The 14,511-nt window shown below is 41.2% G+C and overlaps 1 protein-coding gene across 4 annotated transcripts in view; it reads left to right on the top strand.

Moving 5' to 3' along the window:
* The window catches only part of tmtc2b (transmembrane O-mannosyltransferase targeting cadherins 2b), a 129,718-nt gene that overhangs the window by 23,838 nt on the left and 91,369 nt on the right, over window positions 1-14,511 (top strand). For 3 of the 4 annotated variants that reach the window (XM_052061662.1, XM_052061663.1, XM_052061661.1), the window contains exon 2: window positions 11,514-12,090. The exons of the other annotated variant lie outside the window; for it this stretch is intronic. In XM_052061662.1, coding sequence (XP_051917622.1) covers window positions 11,514-12,090 — 577 coding nt within the window. The remainder of the gene's footprint in view (window positions 1-11,513; window positions 12,091-14,511) is intronic. 4 annotated transcript variants of the gene reach the window in all.

Raw genomic sequence — 14,511 nt, forward strand, 5'->3', positions numbered from 1 at the left:
AGTGATGCCCTCTAGTGTCTAAATGCTATTACTCATTTAGTGAATGCTATTACTCATTTAGCCACTAGAGGGAAGCAGCACTCTATGAAACATCACTCACCAGTCTACGAGACCTCAGTCAATGCAACACGTGTTCCATTGCGCCCAACCTGCGGGCCAGACGGCACTGATTTTATGACAGGGGCCGAGGGCCGGATGAAATTCGACCGCGGGCCGGTTTTGGCCCGCGGGCCGGACTTTGGACATGCCTGATTTAGAGTGTTCAATCAGCCTGCCATGCATATTTTTGGAATGTGGGAGGAAACCGGAGCACCCGGAGAAAACCCACGCAGGCCCGGGGAGAACATGCAAACTCCACACAGGGAGGCCGGAGCTGGAATCGAACCCGGTACCTCTGTACTGTGAAGCCGACGTGCTAACCACTGGGCTAATTGCCACTGGCTAATTGGGTGAACACACTAATTGCCACATCTTGAGTAGACCTCACTGTAAACGTGATGTCATCTTTACTGGACGTCCCCATAAATTGAAGAGAAAGAAAAGCGTCACCTCATTTTTCCCATTATAAATCCCCCAAGGATCTCAACAACAATCTCTCACTGTACATGTCCATAGTGGTTAATTAACCTTCACCACAAAGCACATGAATCAGTCAAAATCATTAGCCACCCTCTCACAAATAAATAAATAAATAAATAAATAAATAAATGTCCTTCCATGCCCTTAATGTCGGATTTATTTAATACACGCTGTAAATGCAAATATTGTAAATATGTAATCTGTAAATCTTAATATTTTGTCTTGTTTGTTTTGTCTCAGTACTTCTTATGTTTGGCACACATCAATGCCCATCCTCTTTTTTTCTTTTCTTACTTGATGTTTGAAGTCAACCTACTTAAACAAAAACAAATCTTTAGAAACGTATAAATCCTCTGTAATGACATTACCAGCCTGACACTAGAGAAATACTGTTCTCGATTTTACTGATTGTATTGGATTTGAGATAGTGTGATGCAATTCTCATCCTGATTGGACTCCTATTTGACAGAGAGGTTTAATGTGTTTTAAACTTTATTTAGACCTGCGCTAGTGATGTATAACATTCAGTGGTCCTCAAAAGTCATCTGCGCCACGTGGCTCTTTAATGTGCCAACGAACAATACAGATTGGGAGCATTTAAAGACTATCGTCTTGCATTGCTTTGAAAATGTTTTGTAGCGGAGTGTTTCTGTTTTATACATCTTGGTCACCGCACTGCCTGTGCAATATAGTTTTAACAAAACACATGTGCTTTTTCTACTACAGACCTACTGGTAATTTGTGTGTGAGCCTTGCAAAGTATTCAACCAGCCTTTTTTAGTACTGTATCATATTTTAGCCAACAATGTTCTCTGAAATACAACTCTAATTATGCACAACTTTTACAATCCTCATTCATCGCAAAAATTATTTTCCTTTTCTCGACAACACAATCTGACAAAGTACAGTTTTGTGACTCACAAAGCAACAGTTGATAATGAAAAAGCCCAATTTTGTTTGAGCATGGAACAGGAGGTTTCTTTTTCCAGCCATCTGACCCGCCAGCCACAGCAAGTTGATTCATCATTACTCTTCCAAATGCTATGCCAAGAAGTCGTTGGACCGGGACAAGAATTGAATAATTTTAAAATACATTTCATAATTTTTGTAATCTCTGACAGGTTTGTCACTAATCATACTCTAAAATAGCTACGCGCTCATGATCCCATAAAGTGTGTCTATTTCCCAGTGTCTTATCTTGAGGTGTATTGTACATTTCTTATAGCTGCCTATGACTTTTTTTATATAAGCTTAATCAAATTGTTTCCACATCGAGATACCATAGAGCCATAGATAACTGTAGTAAGCACACAAAAATAAAAAAAAACTTCACTTTATCCTGTTGATATTGAACTTTTAGACCAAAGGGATGGGCAGTAAATATACACTCATCAACATAAAATTATTGTATAAATAGCATTAGGCAATGATTTGCTGTTTATAGTAAAAAGAAAAAAATCAAATCACACTTATTGATGAATTGATTTGGGAATGGAATCTTGCGATGGTATTGTGAAAAAAAGAAAAAACTCCAAACTCAATTAGCCACAACGAGAGTAATTCACAGTCAATTTGTAATCCTACATTTTATAGTGAATGTTGAAAATCATTTGCTTTAGATAAGATGGTGTGACTTGGCTGCTGTAAGATTCAACACGCAAAAATGGTCTTCTTTGCAAAAATCCTAATTAGTTCCTCAGGGGAAGTAAAACCCATTTAAAACATGAAAAAGCTGTTTGGCTTCCTTGTGGATCTCGTGTTTATTCCGGTCCTGTGGGAAAACAGGTTCTGAGCATTCCCTGCATTCACAGAAGGATTCCAATAAACAGAACTGAGTTTATATTATTCCAAACAGTGAGCAATCTTCATTTTTTGGACAGATTTCTTTCAGTCTCATATTGGTACAGTCTTATCGCAATGCTTGCCTTTTTTTTAATTTTACCAATCCGTCATCCCTCTTTGAAATATAAACACGATATTATCATTATGCCCTTACCATGACTTAAGTTCAAATGAGTCCGGTGTATCTCGGAGCAAGCAGGAGTTAATGAGGCAGCAATATCGGGCCTCAGTGGTGCATTAGTCCAGTCTGTCGCAGAAGGCCCTGAAGGAAAACCAGAGGTCCATCAGCAGCTCTCCACACACTCATTGGCGGGCAGGCCACATGTGCCTTCAATTAAAGGGCTGGAAGTGGAGCCCAAATGGGGATGTTTAAAGGAGTGAGCCAGGCTTTCGAGTGACACAAGAACACTGGCCTGTTGTGATAGTATCTAATAAGATCACTCAGAGCTGCATCCTTGAAAGCTGCCATTCATTAATGCGATGCTTCTTTGTATATGCATGCGTGTCCCATTTCACTAAATAAGCTTTCATGCTGTGTTCTGCTGGAGGCTCTGTGGTGGCAAGGGGCAAGCTAACGGAGATCTGCTCTTAATATAGCTAATGGTGGGATGACTAAGGAATAGGCTTTCCAAGAGCCATTTTGCGTTGTCCGGTGTTGTTTACGGTGGCCTTCATTTTATTGGTTGTTGCCCGAGTTTCATGTCTGATTGCCCAAGGCTTTTAGAAATTAGCCCCAAATCATAAACTGCTAGGAGTCAGGCACCCAATTTTTGTTCTGCCCCAGACAGCTTCTTCATCTTGAAACCGAAGCGGATTATTGCCATTAAAATGATGTTTCAAATGTCGAACATATAAGATGGCGCATGCACTTAAGATGTCTTCTCTTTTCCGCTCCACTGGCACTCTTAAATATTCTTCGGGCACTTAAGCAGCCCCCCATACAAGAAACATCAGTGAGAAATTGCCCTCTTTGCTGATGTGCTGTGATTTAGGCTCATCCTTCAGTCGTCTTACGGTAAAAGCTTTGGGAATAAGGATGACAAAAAGGCTGGACTAAGCAATCCATTCACTTATTTGTAGCCCCTTTGTGTGAACATTCCATCCCACCCTGCTCCTCCCTCCGTCTTGTGGGGGTTGCCTGTTGAATTGTTCAGTCAAACCAGTATACATTAACAACGAAGTGATGGGCCAGCAAGAAAACGTTGCTTAAACACAGTGCAGTACATGCTTCCTTCACACTGATGTCCCTAGCCATCAGAAAAACAAGCGTTCCAAATACGTGAGGAGGAACAAATCAGACAAATCTATTACCTTGCACCCGAAAAGGTCAGACCAAGACAAAAAGCCCTCCTGTTGTGAGAGGGCTGATTGTTTATAGTGGCACCTCTAACAGAGCCGGAGTACTACCAAAGCATTAGACATGGGTCAGACTGAGGGTACACATAAAGGTAGAACACACTGGGAACAAAAAGATTCTTCATGTTGGTCCGTGAGGTTTATTTAATAATCCCTCTATTTGCTCTCATTTTCCATTTAAATGCTCAAAATAACGAGTTGAGACTGAGAAATTTGAATTAGTTACGTTTGCCAAGGAGGTCATGTTTTATCGCTTTATTACTCGGTAGGATTTCACAAACAAAAAATATATATAATAATGATGCGGGTCTGGATGCAGGTGTTTAGTGAGATCTCGTCTGTACTTAGTATCTGTGCTGACAGCGGCACAACTCGGAAATATGTGTACCGGTCTCTGTCTGTTGATTGCGCAGTAAATAACAGTGACCAGTTCTGGAATGAACTAACTTTGACACTTACTGGACAAAGAGGCGTTGTCAGTGGACTTTATTCTCTGTCGGTTAAATCTTCAATTTGTTAAATCTGAAATCCATTAAATCGATGTTCCATGGTATTTATTCTGAGGTTCTCTGCAAAATCATGTAAGTCATAATGTATCATTGCATCGAATAATTCAGAATTAAGAGGCAGTTGTTGACGCCGATGGTTTGGTATGTGAATGCGAGTTGGAAGTTTTGAAAAGAAAGTGGCCATTTTGGGTAAACACGTCAAACCCACAGACTTTTTCCACATGGAACATCGATCTGTATGTGTTTGATATTATATATCCATTTATAGAATATGGAAAGTATATACAGTGGACCCCGCAAAGATCGTGGGATAGGGACTAAGATGGCCCACAAAATTGCAAAAATCTGCATATAATTGACGTTTATTATAAATGCACTGAAAAAGAATCTCAGTATATACAGTACAGATATTTTTTAACCCCACGAAATTCTTGAACAAGCACATAAACCACCAGCAAGCGTTTTTCATGAAAAATGCCCCCCATCCAAATTATATACAGTATATATATATATATATATATAAGTAAATATTGAAAAAAAATCTGTGAATCCGTGGTTGTCAAACCGCGAGTATTTTGGGGTCTACTTGTCCTGTAGATCTGGGTAAATATAATAAGTGCATCGTAGTTCTGACTTTTTCTTTTCTCTTACTCAAACCACAAAATGAAACACAGACAAAAGAAAAGATTATAAGGCTGCAAAGCCAAGAATGTTTGGTATCACTGTTCTGCCTAGTCTGTGTAATATCCCACTCGGTTGGCTTCCATGCTGGCAGCGTAGGTTCAATTCCGTCTCAATGTGTTGAGAATGTGAGTGTGAGAGGCTTGTTGTCTCGAAATGTGCCCAGCGATTGACTGGTGGTCAGTCCACGTCACTGTAGTCTGCCTTTTGACTGAAGTCAGGTCAGATATGCTCCAACTCCCTGCAGCGTAGTAGAAGATAAGCATACTGATTGACAGGTTCTATAACCTTGAAGGGAATTAAAAACAGCCCATGATTTGCAGGTTTTATTGAAGCATCAGCTTTGCAGCCTGAACTAAATTTAATTATCAATCCATCCATTACCTGAACCGCTTATCCTCACAAGGCTCGCGGATGTGCTGGAGCCTCTCCCAGCACTTGGCGGTGTACACCCTGAACTGCCACCCAATCGCAGGGCATAATTATACGAGTACTTTTCTAAGTACCTGTAGATCTTAGATATACTTTAAGTTAACCACTTGAGAGGCGGGCTCAGAGGTCTTGTGAGACCTGAGAGTTAAGTGTGTTCATATCCAGTTCACCTTTTGAACAGACAAACAGTTCTGGTTTCTTACAGAGCCCGGGGGTGCAGCTGTTGTTCCATAATTGCTTTAAAGGATGGAGGTGTTTGTGAGATTGGCCTGCAGGAGTGCCATTGAAAATGTGTGTTGGTGTGCGCGTGTGGGTTCGTTTGTGCATGTGTGCTCCCTTTTGCTTTGCCATGCATGGGGCTGATGACTGATTTATTGGATGTAATAATCAGTGTATATATCACCCGCCTCCGCTGTGCACGGATCACCACTGCAATTGCGTCCTACATTTAAAATCATTTGTAAATTGCGATACTTCTGAAAATAAATTATTAATTTATCCTTTTAACGATGTAACCTTGGACTGCGATCAAGGATAATGTTAATATTCATCTTTACCTTCATTCCAGAAAATATGCAACAGTGTGTGAAGTCACCAAATGCAATGAAAAAGTTGTCTCATGAATGCAGATTTTAGTGGATCTAATTTTAGGGAATGTGATTGTTGTTTTAAGGACAGTGTAGTCATGCAAGAGAAGTCTGTATCACTTTTTGATGTTTCTTTTTTTAAAGAGTGCAGTGGATTTAAGGCCTCTGCTGGACATCAATCATGTTTTGTGTCCCAGGCAACACTGCACCATGGGATGCAATGCTGGACTTCCAAGATTAAATGCTGCTCTGCCAGACTGGTTGGTTGGATTTTTCTGGCTAGCTTTTAGGCAAATGATCAGCATTCATGCCGTGCCCGTCCTTTATGGTACCAGTGCCTGCTCGGGGATGCCGGGCAGCAGCCCCAGACTTTGTGTCTCTGTATCCCAGTGTTTTTGTGTCTACTGTGCCATGAAATGTGCGTGAGTGCATCATTGTGTGATCGTGCCAGAGGCGCAATGCAAATATCTATGAGGGAATGAATCTCTGCACATGTAAGGGTGTGGACAGATTAATTACAAAATAAAATATTTCAACACTAAGTGAATTAAAAACACGTTATTACTCTCGAGTTATTTTCCCCCCTCTTTTTTTAATACAGATGTAAACTATTGTTGACTATTGGATAATTTATTTCTTTATTTTATTATATATATTTTGTCTTGGGGTCGGGAGGTCTCAGTGTGGTGTATTTTTGTTGCCACTGATGTAACACCCAACTGGTCCCTCATTGTGTTCTCACTTGCCCTCTGCCACGTTCATTAATTGGTTTCTACATGTTACCGCTCTCATATGCCAAACATTCTTGGCACTCAAGTTATCAGTTACTGTTTAATCAGCACAGAAATTCACTTTTGAACATGAGCCCAAACTCATTTGGAACAGAACCTGTGCACGTTCTTTTCTCTTTGGCTTAGCTTGTCTGACAATATTATCTTTCATGATTTGGTCTGGCAACATTAGTTTTGACTCCATCACTTTTAAAGCTAACATTGAGCATCTTAAACGGAGTGTTCCTTCTGTTTTGGTCATGAATCTTCCAGTTTTGTCATCTAGTAGAGTAAAGTACAATACGTGTACCTGTATCGAATTGTGTGAGATGGTGGTCACAGTTCAATGCTCAGTTCATAAACAATACACAATTGTTTTGGGCTCCAGCCCGACTCGTTACACCAAATGATTGTTGCAGATATTTTTAAAAAGCAAAAGTTGCTCAAACTGATTCAAAACAAGCAAAAATGAATGCTGGATAGTTGCGAAAGGCTATTTTGTGTGTCACAACATGCCAGTCACTTTGCAAGGTGGTGGTGGACCCCAAAAAGCAAGCAGAATGGAGGAGCAGTGTGTATTTGAAGAAGTGCCTTGATAAAACACAGAAAATTAAATCCAAAACAACGAACAAAAACCATGGCAGAAACTAAAAACTCTCAATAACAAAAACAGGACCAAAACATGACTGAAACAAACACGACAGTAGCATACCAACAGCCACCAACAAACATGACAGCAGCAAAAAGCAACAATGACCCGACACTGAGTATTCGGGCTGGGAGTCCTTTTAAAGCCCTAATTACCTATGACCAACAGGTGTGCAGCTGCCGGGGGAGCCCTACAGTGCCACCTGTTGGTCCCTAAACCGAATCATGACAGTTACGGATGTGGTGATATTGTGCAGGAGCAGTATTATAATGGGCATGCATATTCACCTATACTGTAAGGGAATGATGAAGCGCAATGCGTGTGTGCGTGTGTGTATGTATATATATATATTGAGATTCATCATTCTCTTACAGTACAGATGCATGCAAGGAAAAGGGTTGCAACATCGGGGGGCAACACAAAGTGCATACAGGCTTACAAATGAAGATTGTTCACCTGTTCCTTTGTATGTGTTTTCTCCTGGGGATTCCAGGATTCCTCAAATCTCGCATCCCCAAAATATGCATGCCGGATGAACTGAAAAGACAAAAGTGCTCACATGTTGGAAGATGAGTGTAAAGAGTTGTTTGTCTATACGTGATTTATTGAGAACCAGTCCAGGATGTTCTTTGTCCACCTTCTACTTCACCCAAAAGCAGCAGGAATTGGCTCCATCTCATATATGATCCTATTTGGATGGATAATATATTGCTATGCCCATCACTGAATCCACCAGAGGAAAACTGTGCATTATGGTTGCACATGTCTTGTCATTATCCTTATAGTTCATCATGTTTTTCGAGTAATTCTTCGAGTATTTTTGCAAAGGCAAAATGAGTTTGTTCAAATTTTCAGACAATTTTTTTGAAGCGTTGGTTTAAATGTTGTTAAAGTTATGTAGACATGTTGTAATTGCAAAAAGAGTGTCAGGATTGGAACAACAGTCTGGATGCTTCTCTTTGTGTGCGTTTTTGTTGGTCACGTCATGGAGCCATTGTCTCAAAATAATGAGCTGAGAAAATGTTTGAAACATTTGCAGGTTTACCACAGCAATCTCAATTACTGTGCAATGCTTTTGTGTGCGATTTTCCACCACAGAAGGTGTATGTGATAGCATAATAGTTCAGAATCAGAATCAGAATCATCTGATCACATACACAGAAGGTGTATGTGATAGCATAATAGTTGATGTGTTTTTCTGAAAATAGATGTCCTTTTGCATTTGACAGTACTTAAGTGTAACTTGTACATGCAGGTCTCAAAGGCAGCTGGACTTCCTGTTCCACGTATCATTCTTCATATCAACCTGTACGAATTTTGGCTTGTGCCAATGTGTTTTGTACTTTGATTTAATGTGATTGTCTAAGACTGTGACAGATATAGGCACAACATCTATCCAGGTGTAATGTTGCAGGGTTGAATGCCGGACGCAACAAGGGAATGACACATTTGGATGACCAACTTATGAAGATGGAAGTTGGATGTACTGTGTGATGTTTTGCTTGGCTCTTCACTCGTTAGAGGTCTTCTTCCTGTGAGTGTCTCTGAACAGCCACTTTGTTGGACAAAGAATGTGTTCCTTGCTGGGAAATGGTTTGAAGTGCACAGAGAAGTTCTTCCAGTCAATGGCTTTCACCAACCGGGCCTTTTTAGGGTAGAAAAGCATGGTCTGATGATCAATTCCCGCTTAGCTGTTTAGGGATTTGTGTTACACTGCAAAGTGTTGCGCGTATATTCCATCCATCAGAGATATTACTGTTGGTTACAAGGTTACAACTGTGTTCTTCTCAATGTTCTGTTCTAGTTATGTCAGACATAGGTGCTGGCCAGTGCAATATAGTATAAAGAGCCAATCTAAGAAATGTGCCTCATGCAAACTGACTGAGGAAGCCAAAGCTATAAACACAATTGGGCTTGGACAGACTGGCATGGGCTTTTGTCTTTACTTTGTTGCCAGAAAATGCAGTGAGGTTTTGCAGCAATACATAACTCAGTGGCTCCTCCGTGTTGTGCAATGGAAAAAGACCACAGTTGACTCTGAAAAGTCTTTAAGATGCCATTGAAGCGTGCTGTCTCTTATGTGAGCATCTTGCAGCGAAATGAAGGTTTTTCTTGACAAATGGGCTGAAGAAAATATGTTGGCATATATTAGTCATCGAGTGGAGTTGCATGCTTTTATGTCTTCTGGTGGAAGGCTGGAACCTCGACATTCGATCTCTACTGACTAATTCTACGCCCCTTTCCAACATCGGGAAGCGCAGTGGTATTAACTTCCCTTTGATCCATCATCAAGTAGCTGTTTCTACTTGGTTAACTTAAGAGTGTGTGTGCTTTGATGGATATGGCAATTGATGCAGCTTCGCATCGAGCTTCTCAGAAACCTGGTATTGTAATGTGGCCAGAAGAAGTGCCGTTTGTGCCCAATATGATGATCTTTAAGATCGCCTGGGCGGAGGAGGATTGTTTTATTTATGTGTGTGATTGCATGATTGTGTGTCTTAAGTATCCATCAAGTTGATATAAATGTCATTTTATTGTGAAAAATGTCTATAAAATAAAAGTGTTCCCAGAAAATGCTATTAACAACATCACAATTCATTCAAAGTGATAGTTCCTTGAATCACCTTTTTGGGGAATAGTTTGTGAGCATAGTAACGAATCTGTTTGTATACGGCTTAAATGGCGTGAGAGCATTAACTACGTACAAGTTCAAGTTCAAATCAACTTTATTGTCAAATGTGCTATGTGTGCAACATACAGCCAACATACAGCACAGATGATTTTTTTTCCCCCTCAGGAGGGAGAGGAGCCGCTGCGGGTGCCTGTGCCGCCATCAAAAGAACAGTTAACATAAAATGACAAAATAATACAACACAACACATAGGACACAGACAGTCGTGCAATCTTAACCACTTTTTTGCATCCACTTTGTTGTTTGAAGCAGTTATACTTGAAAGGAGCGATCCAAGTGTCCTTTTCGCCAGTTTTTTTTTTGCACCCAGCTCTCTGAGCTAAATGACTTTGTTAATTGTGAGGGTCTCCGGTGCACGTTACAAGCCTGATCACGTGCTTTTGGCTTGTTTTTACTTGCCGTGTCCAATCTGTCTCCTCTCATCATAAGTTGTAGCTCACTATCTTTCCTTTGAGGAGGCTCATGCTTATGGCCTTGAAATCATCCGTGCTGCCATGTTCCAGCAAAGCAGAGGTCACCTGTCAGACAGCGCACTGTTGGTCAGCGACGATGGAATAAACATGGAAGGACTCCTGCTGGGCGAAATGTGCCTTCCTGTTCGTATCCCCTGACCCCTGCTGACTGCCCCTCACCCTTTCCAGTCCACTGACTCTCACACAGCTTGTGGCTGATGTACCAGTGTTCAGTCAGGTCAAAGAGGTTCATCCCGAAGAGAAGAAAAGTCAAACTGGCTCCTTATTTAGCATCCTTGCCTGCTGAGAGCAGCTCAAAGTACATGTTTGGGTTTACCCTTTTGTTTCGAATTGCCTTCCACTGTGTATATCATTCTGTAATGTCACCATTGCAGCTTTTTAAACATGTAATCCTGTGCATTTGGCAGGAAAATAACTGTTGACCATCACCACATCATCTTTTCTTATAAAACTGATTCCTCTCATTGTGGCATTCCCCTACTGCGTGCGTGACTGTATTTGTTTGAGGTCATGGGTGTGGCTCTCTTGCCAAATCCCAAAGTGCACTGCTATAAGTGCTGTGGCCGCAATGGTAAAAGTTGTCTAGAATTTGAGGTTCAGCCTTGGTGAGTTTATGTTTGTGAAAGCTTCCTGACCCACTCCCTCAGCGGTGAGAACATGCTTCATTTCTTTTGATTGTCATTAGTTTGCAGTGCATCCTTGGAGAATCCACAGGAAGATCCATTGAGCAGTTTTCAGGACGGTATAAATGAAACACGTCAGGCCAGTCAAGTTGACTAGCAGTGAAGCAGTTTGACTTTAATTGAACTGACATACATGTCAAGGTTGAGCACTGCATTTAATGTAAATGAAATTCCCCGTTGTGGACCACCTCACTTGTTTTAGCACAAAGTTGATTTTAAACATTTTTTTTCTCTCCCTCTCTCGCTCTGTTTCTCTCCAGCCGCGCAATCAAGACCAATCAGGACCTGCTTTCAGAAACACCCTGGACAAATATTTTCTATGATGACTTCTGGGGCACCTTGCTCACACACAGTGGCAGCCACAAGTCTTACCGGCCCCTCTGCACCCTCTCCTTCCGCCTCAATCATGCTGCTGGTGGGCTGGATCCCTGGGGGTACCACCTGGTGAATGTGGCCCTCCACGGGGCGGTGACTGGCCTTTTTACACGGCTGGCTCACCTGCTGCTTGGAGGAGGCTTATGGAGCCTTGTAGCCGGCCTGCTCTTCGCCTCCCACCCCATCCACACCGAGGCGGTGGCGGGTGTCGTGGGCCGAGCCGATGAAGGAGCTGCCTTGTTCTTCTTGCTGTCCCTGCTATGTTACATTCGTTACGGTAAGCTGCAGGGCAAAGCTGGACCACTGCGGCTTGTGCCTTGGTTCCTTGGCAGTCTGGGCTGTGCTGCATGCAGCATGCTGTGGAAGGAGCTAGGAGTGACTGTGCTGGCCTTATCGGCGCTCTATGACATCTGCGTCTTGCACAGGCTCAAACTGCGACAGATTGTCATACTTCTGTATAAGGTAAACGTGTTCTCCCTTCTTCTCCGGTTTACTCACTTTTGATTTCACGTGCACTTAGTCCAAACAAAGTACATCTGAATAGGACTGAAACAGAATTGGGGAAAGAGAACATTCATACGCTTCATCAGATTGTTTTCTCTTGAGTTACAGAACAATTGTCAAATATTATAATTATCCTTTGTCCAAGCACTTCATATGATAATATGACAAGAGGGACTTTTTGTTTTACCCAAAGCAGTTTCCTTGCCGAGTTTCAGCATAAACGTAATTTGTGGCAACAGACTGGTCAATTACTAATTTGGCTCCAATGTGTCTGATTTTGCTTTGTGATTTTTCGGGGGGGGGGGGGGTGGTTAGTTTTTCTTGTGACTCTTCGATTAACGTGTTGTCTACTTAGCCGTGCAACTTCCTTGCCCACATTCCCTGATGACTGTGAAACTGCATTGAGCTGAGATGACTAAATGGTCGCATGGAACAAGTGATTAATGTCTTGATTCATGTGCAATCCCTTAAACCTGTCTGCGCATTTTATCGTAATATGTTTGTGTGTGCATGTGTGCATGTGCGTGTGCGTGTGTGTGTGTGTGTATATACAGTATATATACTGTATATATATTCTTTTTTTAAACGTGGAGAGATTATGTCATTCAAAACAAAAATACAGTGTTTGCCAAAGATGATGGGCTGATGAAAAAGAAGTTATATTGTGAATCACCTGGTCCTCATGTCATTATTTATTATCACGACAGCACCTGTCAGAAATATTTACCATTGTATGTCTGGGTCTGGGCTTTAGGACGGCACGCTTTGCTGCCGTGAGACATGCAGTGAGACATGTGCAGAAATGGCACGAAGGTGTTCTTGAGGAGCCAGCAAACAGTAAATGTGCAAATCTGGCATGCACAAGCAAAGAATACAAAATATAATGCACCAAGCAGAGATTATCATTGAGGAGATATTTTAGCTGGAAACCAATCAACATTCTTTGTTTCGGGGCTTTGCGTAGTGTGGAAACAAAAAGATGCTCCCAGCTGGCAACTCATGATTGAAATGCTTTCCGACTTTGTCCTCAGGAGAGTGTTCTACTTTTTATCACACAAACCCGTTTTATAAATTTAAAAAATATATATTTCTAGTTGCCAGGCACTCAAAGATGTTTTTAAACCTTACTTGAAAGAAAAAGATGCCTGCAGTATAAGTGCTTGAGGCCTTTTAATTTTTTATTTGCTATTGTGATTTGACAAGGTCCCCAAGACAAATTGAGCTCCTAAATTTAACCTTACCGTCTTACTGCACTAATATTGACTTTTGAGTTAGACTGAAAGATTGTTTCGCAGTTGGGAGCGTTTCCACTTAAAGCACTGCCACGAGAGCTTGTGAGACAGCGTGTCGCTATGACTGTTTTCACCTTGGCTGTGCGTGTCATCGTGTTTGAATCTGATTTGGCGGCAACTCACTGGCAAATTGAACAAAAGACAAATGGCGTGTGCAATTTTATTATTGAGGAAGAGTGAGGTTACAGCTCAACTTTGCATTGTATAGCAAGAACTGTAAATTTGTCAGATATGTCTTAAAGGTTTTGCTTGACACTGACATTTGTCATTATCAAAACATGTTATTTCACTTCATCAGCAGATAATATGAAAAGAAGTCGAAACAGAGGGCTGTCATCATTGCTAAAGTGGCTTTCTTGACTGCCTGTCTGCTCCCATGTGAGCCAGTGACTTCTCAAAGCAAATGTATCAATGAGAAAAGTGCATTGTAACATTTATGACCTGTGCTAAGATTCACTACAGCCCATTTTTTTGCCTCCTGAGTGGCTTGAACTTTTTTTTTTCTTGTCAGACTGCAGCGTCTGGATGTATGCGTGACTGACACAACGCAGTGATTTCGAGCTGTCTTTTATTCCACTGCTTCTCCCTCATCTGAAGTAGTTTGAGACTTTGGGAATGGTAGAAGGGGTCTTCTCATCTGATTATGTCGCCCAGTCAATTACAGTAGTGGTTTATATCAGCCGCAAATCTTTCATTGGACTATTCTAGCTTCTGCAATGAACTCATTCACTCCCAAAGACGTTTTTAAACGTATTTTCAGACTTGGTCCAGAATTGGCTGGTACTGAATGAGTTAAAATATTTCGGATCATCATTCGATAGCCCTTTTCACGTTGTATCTCACAGCCATTGCCCCCTCTTACATCCCCACCTTGGAAGTGATCCCAACACCCAGGTCTCCATCTGAAAATAAACACAATAAAATGCCATTTCATCAGATTTTATTTTAAAACCAACTCAGCTCGACTGATTCCAAAATGTTAAAAAAAACATACCAGAACCCTTAATATTGTAGCTTAAACATAATGAAACAGAACAAGATAGTTCACTTCTTATTAACTAGATTACCTTATTATCAGAATACAATG

The sequence above is a fragment of the Hippocampus zosterae genome, chromosome 3 (assembly GCF_025434085.1).
Source record: "Hippocampus zosterae strain Florida chromosome 3, ASM2543408v3, whole genome shotgun sequence".
Taxonomy (NCBI): Eukaryota; Metazoa; Chordata; class Actinopteri; order Syngnathiformes; family Syngnathidae; genus Hippocampus; species Hippocampus zosterae.